This window comes from Calidris pugnax, unplaced genomic scaffold (assembly GCF_001431845.1).
Source record: "Calidris pugnax isolate Ruff unplaced genomic scaffold, ASM143184v1 scaffold45, whole genome shotgun sequence".
NCBI classification, from domain to species: Eukaryota; Metazoa; Chordata; class Aves; order Charadriiformes; family Scolopacidae; genus Calidris; species Calidris pugnax.
Window position 1 is genome coordinate 792,496 of NW_015090764.1, and position 12,587 is coordinate 805,082.

Here is a 12,587-nt window from a genome sequence, read left to right on the forward strand (position 1 = left end):
TAAAGTGACTTGACATCGATCCTGGTTCTTTATTTGATCTTTCAGATATAGTGAATCATAAAACTATTGAGACAGTTCTGAAAATAATGCTTGATTCAAAAATAAGTGTTACCTCTTAATTTCCTTTTTGCAGTAAAATAAGTAATACTCCTGGCATGTGATGTAGTCAGGGAACTAAATTAACTAAAGAGAAGCCTCATCAGGATTTGCATTTAGGAATAATCTCCAAAGAACAAATGCTTCCTTATGTCTATATTAATGTAAAAGAAGGAACAGCTGTTTTTTAAATTAAATGTAAAAACAAAAGGCTGATAAATTATACTTGATGTGCGAGTACAATGTAAGCATACATTACAGGAAAGCATCTCAGGGACTTTGGTGTCCCTGGGAGAAGGGTGTTGGCTATTGAGATGTCAGAGATTTGAGCAATCTGGTTGTGTTTTATGTACTCTCATAGATTTTCTTTGTTGGTGTCAGCATGGCATTTAATCTCTTTAATGGGTGGGTTGCTTGAATAAAGCAACATTTTTTTTTTTTCCTTGGTTTTAAATATGAGCATTAAAATTCTGTTCTGATCATCTGAAATGAAAATGCATAATAAAATTAGAAGTTTATAGCCAGGTAATTTATTTGCATTACATGAGAGACTGCAGTAGGGACTGAGGTTACAGAAGACCACTAAATACTCTGAGGTCTAATAGACAAGCCAAAGGAAGAGGTTTGCTAAAGAAACCCCAACCTTCTTTGAATTTTCTAGACTTTAGCCTTGGGAAAAAAAAATCTCTCCAGCTGTTTCAAATTGAGATCTGCCACACTCCAGCCTTGGCAAGTCTCCTTTGCCCTGAAGGTTCAAAGAAAGCTTTACTCCAGGCCTCTGGGTGTTACCCCTGAGCTTGTTCGATTTGTTTCATGCTTTGAAATTGAAACTTCTTCTGAACAGTTTTTACTGTGCTTTTTGCAGATAGTTTATTTATACTGAAACAGAGGTTTATAATAAAAAAAAATAAATTGAGACCTACTGTTTTGATAGATTATTTTTTTTTTTTCATATTTAATGCTGTTCTCATTTCTTCTGGTTTTGATCCACCTGTCACTGTTAGCATCTGCAGCAAGGCTCTCAACTGTATTCTGACTTTTTCACTCGTGCAAAATAAATGATTCAAGAAAGAAATGGTCTTTAGACTGAATAGCATAATACTCGCCTTTAGCCAACCCACACCTATGTTCTTGCATCAAGAAGAAAGCCTTTCTTTCATCCAGTTACAGGCTATGAGATATTTTTTTTTTTCAGTTCTAAACAAAGAATTAGAGACATTAAGACTGAAGTGCTATAATTAAAAACCCAATTGAGGAGACTGGATGAGAAGTGTATTAGAAAAAAATGAATGAGGACAAAATCTGTTGCGATTCTTGGAAAAAAATTGTTCAGGTGGTTCCATGTTTTAACAAAATTTGGAAAGCTCCTATGACAGTTGTATTTGGACCTCTAGATAAAATGAAATTTTACTGGATTATGGTTACTTTCTAGTTCAATGCTAGAAATAAGAAAACAACAGTAGTTGTGCTGCGTTACGATGTCTGCCGTCCAGTATCTTTCAAATGACAGACATGGAAAAGTGGCAGGGATTTAAGACAGTAGGAAAATGAACTGGTGAACTAACCAGCCTCCCTCAGGGCTGGGCTAATACTCGCTTTGTAATGTATCTGATGATTTCCCTTGTGATTTGAGGCAGCGTAGGAATCTCATACAACAGATGCAAAAGCAAGGGAAGTATAAGTGCTTGAGCACTTGAAGTAATTGCAGTAAAGCAATAATACTTGGGGCCTTGTTGTTTTGGTTTTTTTAAGTTTAATAATTACAGCCTAATCAGGTCAATCTAAAGAACAAGAAATGCAGTACAGAAGTATTGTTAACACAGTGGAATGTGTTAAACAGTAAGAGCTGTTGTGACAGTTCCTTTTCTCTAAATGAAGGCTTGTTTTTAATATTTTACCTGGGATAACGGTTGCCCTTTGGGAGAACAAGTAACTGAAATAATGTTTAGGAAACTCGGGCAAACAGTGTTGGCAGAATACGGTGAAAAAGTGATGAAAAAGTGAAATGAAAACTGATTTGTGAAAGTGTTTAAGTGCAAGTATGGATTTCCCATTTCTGGCTGGGTCACAGCACGCCCTCTCCTGGCTCCGGCTCCAGACCCTCCGGATCCTCCCCTCCACAGCCTGCTTCCCCCTTCGTGTCCTGGGTGACATGGCAGAGACATGGAAAATGGCAGTGATAAAAACAGTGAGAGTTATTAACATCGATTTAGAAACAGATAGCGAACAGTTTATTGCAAAGCATCGGTGGCTCCATTTAAATTTGCTTAATGAGCCGAGGTATCAGGGAAACAAAGGAATTCTAATTTCTCATTTGTAAATAACATTTCTTTTGGTATGCAGATGACTTTAATTATATTTCTCAACACATAATTAGAAAGGAAATTTTAAAGTTACAGGAAGTTGCACACGCTGCTTTTAATCAAATTTTGTTGCATTTCAACTAAATCATAAACATGAATAATTTCGTTTGAAAGCGACTGAAATAAATTTCTTTTGGACCTTTGTTCCCCAAAAACAGTTTTAAGGATAGCTGGGAACTGACCAGCTTGTGGTCGTTTGGATTTTCTCAGGATTGTGGTATGATTGTGGGTACCTTTTGGTTTTTTTCTTTGTTTTTTAACCCATCATACTGAGTAGCACTGCAGCTGAGCCTGGGAAGCAGAGATAAATCCTGTCAGGGACTATTGCTAACATGAAAATTCTTTGTGGGGGAATGTCATACTGAGTAGCACTGCAGTGGAGCCTGGAAAACAGAGATAAATCCTGTCAGGGACTATCGCTAACATGAAAATTCTTTGTGGGGGAATGTTCCCCATCATCTAATGATTATTATTATATGTCCTTAATAATTACAAATTAAACACCTAATCTTCTCTGGTACTTTTAGTCCAAATACAGTGTTTCAAAAATAAACAGTTCTGGGCCACTGGAGGCTGTTGCTCTGTTGCCCACCCTGTGCTTTGTGCTCCTGGGAGCAGCAGAACAGAACTGACTCCCATCTACCTGCAACCCACAGTTTTGTGGTGTAGCTCAGGAGATGGACAGACAAAGGTCTCCTGTCCCACCAAGTGCAGACCCCGGAGGTCACTCTATCATCCCTCTCATAAGATACTGAGGCTTTTTTTCCGCCCCCCTCCATTTGTGGAAAATTTATTCCAGTACATCACCTACACGTGTTTGTGGGCAGTTTGTGTCTTAATTTTCTGCCATCGTTGTCCTCTATTTCAGAGTCGCTGCTCTCCTTCCTTTCTACTATTCAAATATAAATACAAGTGACTCTTATGTTTTTTCTTGCCCGTTTGTCAAAGTAAAATGAGCCCAGCTCAGGTCTGTTCCAGACCAGGGGCTCCATCCCCTGGTCCATCTCAGACGTAGGTGATACAGTGATACTGACTCCAGGTGAGACCTCACTGGTTTCCTTCACTATTTCTGCTGCTAAAACACAGGTGGTGGTTCCTTTTTGATGACTGTGTCATTTCGCTGCATCTCAGTATCACGTGAAGGGCTTGTAACTCAGGTTTTCAGTCCTTTTCATGGGGAGAAAACTCCCATTTATCAGAGGGGTTACTGGTTTCCAACTGACAGACCGTGTGTCTTAATTTTCTGCCATCGTTGTCCTCTATTTCAGAGTCGCTGCTCTCCTTCCTTTCTACTATTCAAATATAAATACAAGTGACTCTTATGTTTTTTCTTGCCCGTTTGTCAAAGTAAAATGAGCCCAGCTCAGGTCTGTTCCAGACCAGGGGCTCCATCCCCTGGTCCATCTCAGACGTAGGTGATACAGTGATACTGACTCCAGGTGAGACCTCACTGGTTTCCTTCACTATTTCTGCTGCTAAAACACAGGTGGTGGTTCCTTTTTGATGACTGTGTCATTTCGCTGCATCTCAGTATCACGTGAAGGGCTTGTAACTCAGGTTTTCAGTCCTTTTCATGGGGAGAAAACTCCCATTTATTAGAGGGGTTACTGGTTTCCAACTGACAGACCGTGTAACTTGTACCTCTGTGTTAGCCAGTTCTTGTGTCACTCAGTTCTTTTTAAATAGCATCCTAATTCTCCTGTGGATTGAAGACACTCTTCTGTCATCAGAAAAAAAAAAATCATCGAAATGCTGCTGCTTTTTCTGACAGCTCTTACGTCCCGAGATGCAGTAAGACAGTGTGTAATCAGTATAATAATTGTATTTTAGAACATAGTTATTGCTAATTAAACACAATAAACGAGAGCAGCCCTGGATAACCAGGCAGCATGGTTGAAAGGGAAGGGTGAGTTTTTGAAACAGTATAAAATTGAAACTGAGTGTTGTGGAAGTAACCGCTTCTGTCAGGGCTGGGTTTATAAACCTGGAGGGCTTTATGGTAAGATGAAGATGCGCGTCCGTGACAGGAAAGTGAAATGAAGGGATCCCTTCACTTTGCTCCCAGTAAAAGGCTGTCTGGATGGAAGTGCATCTTCTCTACCTTGCCCACTTCAGCAGTGGTACCCACTCTTGACACACCATCTCCTAATGATGTATAGAAGGCCATTAGAAGACAATTCTGAAGATTTTGGATGTATTAAAGGTGCCTTTAAGAGTATATTTCATTCTGTGCTATTTTTTCTTTCCAAGTGTGTGAACACTTATCCTCTGAGAAGAACCGTAGTGTCTAATACTTCTTCTGTGGGGGTTTCCATCTTAGGGCACTGGTAATCAATATTCTGCTAGCTAATGACCTGGATAGTCCTGTCTGACACACACGAGGATCTTGGTTGAAGTTACAATATTCCCTTCTCCGTGTGTCCGTTTTTTAATTTAAAAAAAGAAAAAGAAAAAAAAAAGATAAAAGTATTAGAGCAGACATGGCCAATGGGAAAAAGCCTCCATGTCACTTAATCTGCATCTTGCCGCTTCGTTATCCTCTTAGTTCCCAGGCTATTTCATGTCCTGTGAAGCAGCTCTCTGTGCCCAGGTCCCGGAATCTTCCTGGTGTTAATTCGAAAGCGAGAAACAAGAGTTTTTAGTCAGAAATACCATTTGGTGGTGGGTCATTCTGTCTCTGGTTCCGACTCGGCCCGTCATGCGATGAAGAGCTCTCTCTGCGCCTGGGGCTGGGTGTTGCCTGGAGGATATCATGGTAAACAGTAATAAAACCAAGTTTCAGTGAAAATGTTGGGAATATGGTATGCTTCTACTGCTGTGAACCAGAGAGGATTGTACCAATAGGTGGGTAAAAATGAAAGTTTTAAAATGTATTGAAATACTAAGTTAATTCTGGTCGTATAAAGAATTGTAATAACTTGTGCCTGAAATAAAAACTTGTTTTTAAATTTTTTTTTCTGAGACAGGAGATTATTCATGGCTGGCTACCTAGGTAATATTTAAGAAGGGCATACCTTTCATGGAAATGGCATTAAATTAAGGGTGCTTTTTCTCAGTGTTTATCGCTATCGTGCACTCAGACTGTCAATCACAGTGTGGCGGCTGGTTTTAAGTCAACTCATTTTTAGTAGATCTGCAGTTTCTCAGATGCATGTTTTTGCTGAAAATGTTTACCTGTTCTTCCTTTATAATGTGAAAACTGTATCTTGTGTACTTGACATCATTCTTCCAATTATACTTGTCTAATTCTTAGAGAATTGAACTAAGAAACACTACTCATAATTTTACAGATAAGGAATTTTTTCATATTTTTAATGAACCAGTGATGAGAAAGACCTAAAATAGCGTATGGTAGTAAACTGGTGGTATAGGGTTAAAGTTCACAAGTGTGTAATATCTCCACATGTCCTCGAATAATCATATCATGTATTTAATTGACAAAAATGAATACTTGTGTAGAAAGCCAGTCTGTTCTGATGTTTTGGACTGTATTGTATATATGAGATACATTTTTCTTTAAAATAATCGTATATTATTTAAAATTGGAACTACTGAGTGAAAGCCCAGTTCAGACTTCCTGATGTGATCTGAACAGGCCTTAGGAAAAAAATTATACTTTGAAAAGGTGAAATCCTTTATCTGTATAAAACCCCTTTACAATATGGCTTTTTTTAATACACATTAGTGTGTTTGGATAATAAGTCCAGTCTGCTTTTACCATGCTTCACTTAAACTTCAATAACAAATATGATTGTATGTACGTATGGTAAAAAATTGCAGGAGATTTCTTTTAGTTTACATTTATGGAGGAATAGGTGGTGCAGGACCTGTCCTGAGGCTGAGCTACAAGATTATGTGCAAAAAATGACTCTGGAGAAATCAAATTCTGTCACAGCCAGCTTTTCCACTCAGGGTTAAACTTTCCCGTGTGCTGTAATCCAATAAATCTTCCTGTATTTTAAATAAGTGAAACTATTGCAGTGGGGCTACAATTCATTGTTACGATGAATGCCACGTTTTTATTTGCATTCACCCAAAGTTGTGTAAGTCTAATCAGTCCAAAGAATATATTTACTACTTTGTCAGTTTACTTTTAAACTGTTTGGCTCTTCTGCAGAAAGTCAATACTCTGGGACCTGCCTTGGCTGTAACATGAGTATAATAGCACTTATACTAATACTTATTAGCTAGTCTTTTGAAGATGATTATTTGAAAATTCTTTGTTAAATGACCATGTAATTTCAGCCACTGCTTGACAGAAATGCAGATAAGATGCTCTCTGATAACCTTTCTTCTCTGAAATCAAAATAATACAGCAATGAAGTTAGCACTGTACAAGTGAAGTACAATTTAAGAAATGGAGCACAGCTGGCTTCTGCTGGAGGTATTTGAGAATGTTTTATTTTGCCAGAGAACCTACCTTCCAGTTCTTAATTACTAAAGATAAATAAGGCACCTGCCAGCGAGAGCAGGTTCCTGCAGATTTACTGTTCAGTAAAGACAATGTGACCTTCCTTATGTTTCTTGGATATTCCCAGTGTTGCCTCATTTCCAGAATTAAGTGCATCTGGTGCGTTTGTTATCCTTCCTACTCACAAAGGTAGATGAAAAGGAAACAAAGTGATTTACATGCTCATGCTCCAGAGAGGTAGCATCACGCTTTTGTATTTGCTAATGAGAGCAATAATGTGTGTGTGCAATTCTTCCAAATGACAGTGCAAACTCGCCCTTTCCGTGCAGTTGGTTAGGCAGTGAAATAGCTCTGTGATTCTCTTCATGTGCTTGAGGTTCTGTCTCATAAAGTGGCTTTTACCTTTCATTTGTTATTTTACTTTTTGCTTATTCCTGTCCTTGAAACTCCCCAAATATGCCTTTTCCTCTATCTCCTGCAGAATGCTGGTACTCTAGTCTTAATGTCATGTCTTGTGAGTTCGCTCTTATTTCTTATCAGTTCTGTAGCCCCCTGTAGAAGCAACGAGATTGAGGGAAGTCGTATTTTATTTGGTAGATTTTCTCTCATCATGCTATGCTGAGCATTGTGGAGCAGGTCAGTCATTAAATTACCAGGACACTGCTGGTTTTTTTGGAAGATTCCAGATGCAGTTCTACATCACTGGACTGTTCTGCATAGGATCGTGGAGCTGCTTATGCCTGGGGCAGCCCTAGCACCTACCATATTCCTGTATGTGATCCTCAAAGAAATAACTATTTTGCTTTCATGATTTCTACTATATTGATGTTCCTTTATACATTTGGATTACTCTTTCCTTATATACTGGAGGCTGACTTTTGGCAGGGCCTGTAGCGATAGGACAAGGGGTACTGGTTTTAAACTAAAAGAGAGGGAAGATTTAGACTTGATATAAAGAAGAAATTTTGTACACTGAGGGGGGTGAGACACTGGCCCAGGTCGCCCAGAGAGGATGCCCCATCCCTGGAAACATTCCAGGTCAGGTTAGACGGGGCTGTGGGCAACCTGCTCTACCTGAAGATGTCCCTGCCCGTGGCAGGAGGTTGGACTCAGTGGCCTTTAATGGCCCATTCCAACCCAGGCCCCTCTGTGATTCTGTAATTACAACACCACCAAGGGCCAGGAGCTGGTGAGCCAGGAAAGGGAATCGATCCATCAAGGAAGGAAGGGGAGAGCAGAAAGGAAATCGGTTCAGTTTTTCTTCTTAATCAGTTCTCTTATCTCACTTGGCATGTAAAAGCCCCATAGCTGATAATGCTGGGAGAGAGGATGCTGCTGCACGTGCTTGGGGTTGAGAGGGAAGGTAAAATTCCTCCGTTCAGCCTCAATTTACGTTAGCTTAACGAGCCCAAAGAGCCCTGGGAGCTGCAGCTTTTCCAGGGGAGCTTCCACTGCAGTGTATGGTCTGTCTAGTGCCCGTACTGATGTACAGAGGACAAGGGGGACGTGTTTTCACTGGTGTTACTTTTCTAGTTACACTATCTAAAAATATTTTACAGGAAGGTGCAAACCCCTTCCACTCCTCCAGTGCTACTTCAGCTATTAAGCTTTTCTTAACATTTTCCCAGACTTTCTGCTGATGAGGGTAAGGTGGTGTGTGGTTTGTGATGCATTAGGAGATGTGCCTGCTTGGGTACTTACAACTAGCTCCTGCTTATTGTAGGTTACCTAAGTTACTATTCTGATGAAATTACTACTCCTAATGACAGAAATCGGAAAAGAAATCAATACAATTTCAATTTGACAAATAACTTTTTCTGGGTCTCTTCTGTTCTTAAGCCTTACAGGATTATTATTGTTTCTGAAGACTAAACCAGGCCAAATAGCTCAAGTTAAACCTATTAGAAAGCTGGCGTGGATTTAAAGGCTCAGAACCATCTGGGAATGGGATCACACGTAGTAGTTCTTAATATAGACAGCTTTGTCATTACATATCTATTTGAGAACCAATTAATTTGCACTGACCTAAAGCGGTGTTGTGACACACTTGCATATGTAAAAAGGTTAAAAGTATTGTTGAGCAGAAACTTAATATTTATATATTTAATTTTAAGGATAAAACGTAAGAAGACTGGCATTTGTATATCATGCTTTGGAAGAAAACACAAGTGCTTCCTCTGGCTATTTTTATTCACCTTTGCCCAGCACCTTGTTTTACTCACTGTTGGGTTTGGGATTTTGCTTTCTTCGCCTTCTTTAAATTAGCTTCTAAGTTCCTCAGTATAAAGCCTCTTCTAGGTTTGTACAATAATTGTATATGTTTGTATAATCACTCCCCAATGTTGTCTGGGTTTCTAAGTGTATCTATAGGCTAAATAATAAAGTGAAACAAACTGGTTTATATTTGGGAAAAAATTAATGCTGAGATACAAAATGTAGCCTTGTTACTGTGTAAGGAGGCTAAAAATTTCAAATAGGAATTTGTCAAGAGCAGCCAAGTACTAAGTTGTTGTTTTTTTTTTCTTAGAAGTTGTGGGATTTTATTTTTTTTTTAATGCTACTTCACATCCTTTTAGAGGATTTAAATACTGGATACAGTGGGAAAATAAGGTATTGTACAGGTAATCTAACTGTTCAGTTCACCAAGAAGAAATATGTGAAAATAAGGAGACTGCTGGAGCCCTTAGTGGGAAAAGTTCATTTCTGTATTTCTGAGCACTTGTGATGATGTATTATTGATGTGGAACTCCTAGATGGTGAATAGGTAAGATGATTCTGCAGATAAAGAAAGTAAAATTGGACCTTTATTTCTCTACTGCTCGTATTTTGAATTTTTATGTGCAGAACTCAGGAATAAAAAAAATTAACATAATTTCTCTTTGTGACAAAATAATGCTGCATTTTTGTTTGGTGATGAATTCTAACACGGTCTAGATACTACCAAAAATTTCTTTTCTTTTTGTTGATCATACAGTGGAAGAATCCGACATCATCGATCTCGAAAAACGGTACTGGCTGCTAAAAGCTCAATCAAGAACTGGACGTTTTGATTTAGAAACGTTTGCCCCCTTAGTTTCCCCTCCTATTCATCCGTCTCTGAGTGAAGGTATGGAACTTCCATCAAACCTGTGAGGAGGTGGTGGTGCTGATGGTCTACTGACATACAGACTTCAGGGGTTTAAAAATGGGCCTGTTTTGAAAAGTACTTTAAGCTTAAATTACAGAGATTTATTCCACTGAGTTTGGAATGTTTGAAAATGAGAAAAGATGCCTGAGAAATATCTATTTGTTGGGAAATCTGGATTGACGAAGGAAGCGATGCTTCTGTGTGGTGCACTCTTATTAGTGGTCAGGAAATAGGGCAAACTTTCTGTATAATTTGCCTCATAGTTGCTTAAAACTTTCCATTGGGTTCCTTAAGATCCTGTAAAGACTAAACATACCACAGTCCCTAAACGAGATAAAATAGAAGACCATTTTTTTTAAATGACAAATGTGAGTCTCATCTGTTAAGTGGCCGTTGGGCACGCAAGGCAGAAGTTGTCAAGGAAAGACTCTTCCTACCAGCGCAAGTTAAGGAAGATTTTGTTCAGAAGTCTTGGGGGGGAGTTTGTGTGTTGCAATGCAGACACACTAATAACAGAGCTGGTTTTTCAAGTTGAAGCCACTCTGGTAATAACTGGAGGTTGCAATTGTCTAATTGCCATTTACTGCACAATGTAAGGACGTTAAGTGACGTTCTACTTACACGCTAGTTTTTTTCTGCAGTCCTAGAATGACAATTTTTTATCACCAAATGGTCAGCTTTACTGACAAGTGGGGGCAGTTAGTAGCAAATGGGGAATTCAGCTGCTGTGGGTGCGAGCTGTTGGAAGAGCAGGTTCAGTTTTCAGCAGGGATATATCCCCAAATCCTTCCGCTTGCGAGTGGGTTTTATCTACTTAGTGATACACATTTACACGGCTGCTGTGGGGGAACTTTACTGGTTTCTGGTCATTCTATATGTCTTCTGTGGATAGTGCAACTGAATCATTGTCACTAAAAAAGATATTTTTATGGGATAAAAAGTTATCTCTGCTGAATGAATAGAACCCTTAAATCCTTTGAAGGCTGGTAACTAAAACTCCTAAATCACTTACGGCCAGATTTGCACAGATACTCAGTGGTTTTCGTAGGAGTTTCTATCAGGCACTTTGGAAAAGCCAAAGCATTTGGCATCTGAGTGCTTTTAGTATTTTGGTCATTTAGCTTTTTTTGCTCCTAGAAATCCCTCAGTACAAGGAAGAGCTTTTAGTATTTTGGTCGTTTAGCTTTTGTGAAAATGCTTGTCCTGACCATGCTGGGTTAGATGGATGCTCCTAGAAATCCCTCAGTACAAGGAAGACATGGGAATAAAGCTGCTGTTGAGAATTCTTGATTCCTTCCCTGCCCCTGGCTTTGTCTGGCCATACATGAGTGATCTAATTCACCTTTGAAATGCTCTTGGTAGTGCTTAATTATCTTTATTACACTTAGTAAGAATTAGTTACAAGTGTTTGTACTTCTCCTTGCAATTGTTAACCATTAACCCCTCATATAAATGCTGAGTACAGTTGTGAGCTGTTTCAGCCAGATGCTGTAACAGGAGATGCTTTTGTGGTTTGCAGGTTTGTTTAATGCTTTTGATGAAAACCGAGACAATCACATAGATTTTAAAGAAATTTCCTGTGGGCTCTCAGCATGTTGCAGAGGACCCTTGGCAGAAAGACAGAAGTGTAAGTATGTGCAATGTTAACTATTAATGGTAGAGAAGTTTTTCAGTTTGAGCAATGAGGTTGAGTTGTTTCCACCTTTTTTAGAGTTCTTTTTTTTCTGCTGAACAAGTGTGTGTCTGTGAGAGGTAACAGACTTAAGTTTAAAAATTAAAGGAATTTTAAATATCAAGGCTTCCTTTTATAAAGGATGATTAAACCGAATTCTATATATTTTATAACTTATCCGTAGCTTCATATAAATTATTAACCTGCTTGGAAAAAAGATAACAGTTCAGAAGTTATTTTGCAGTGCTCTGCATTATGATGCAGAACTGTGTATCTCAATATAGGAAGTGCAAACACTTATCTATTCATGATATATAATATAAAATGAATGTCCTATTTGATTGTCTTGTGGTAAACAGCATGTTCTGGCTTGTTTACTGTCCATTTGTCAGCTGGCTCCCTGCAAAGTGTTCGTGTTTTGAAATACCTTTGTTCCATACTTTTCCAAAGCCATATTGCTGCAACTTAAAAGCTCTCATTCAACTGGAAATTTCTGGATGCACATATGTTCCCTGCTATGTCACAGCAGAAAACACGGCACAGAATTGCAGGAATCTAGATTTCAGTTTATTAAACACAGCTGCTCCATTTCCTCACTGCCACACATGCATCCTGCCTCATCAAAACTGTCAGCACTAAATCATGTTTCTTGTGACTCTGCAGACTTACATTCTGCAAGGGGAAAAAAAACAATAGTTGTTGAGTGGTTGTAACATAGAAAAGTAATTTCCTTTTTTTTTTCTCAGTTTGCTTCAAGGTTTTTGACGTTGACCGGGATGGGGTGTTGTCTCGCACCGAGCTCAAAGAAATGGTGGTTGCACTTTTAGAGGTCTGGAAAGACAACCGTACGGATAAAATCCCTGTAAGTTGTGTTTGGTTTTCTATTCATTTGCTCCTGTTTCTTCAAGCCATCCTTCG

The 12,587-nt window shown here is 38.9% G+C and overlaps 1 protein-coding gene across 1 annotated transcript in view; it reads left to right on the top strand.

The window, feature by feature from the left end:
- USP32 (ubiquitin specific peptidase 32) overlaps positions 1–12,587 on the top strand; it is a 61,056-nt gene that overhangs the window by 11,433 nt on the left and 37,036 nt on the right. Inside the window, exons 7-9 of the mRNA XM_014952750.1 lie at positions 9,845–9,976; positions 11,517–11,624; positions 12,416–12,531. Coding sequence (XP_014808236.1) covers positions 9,845–9,976; positions 11,517–11,624; positions 12,416–12,531 — 356 coding nt within the window. The remainder of the gene's footprint in view (positions 1–9,844; positions 9,977–11,516; positions 11,625–12,415; positions 12,532–12,587) is intronic.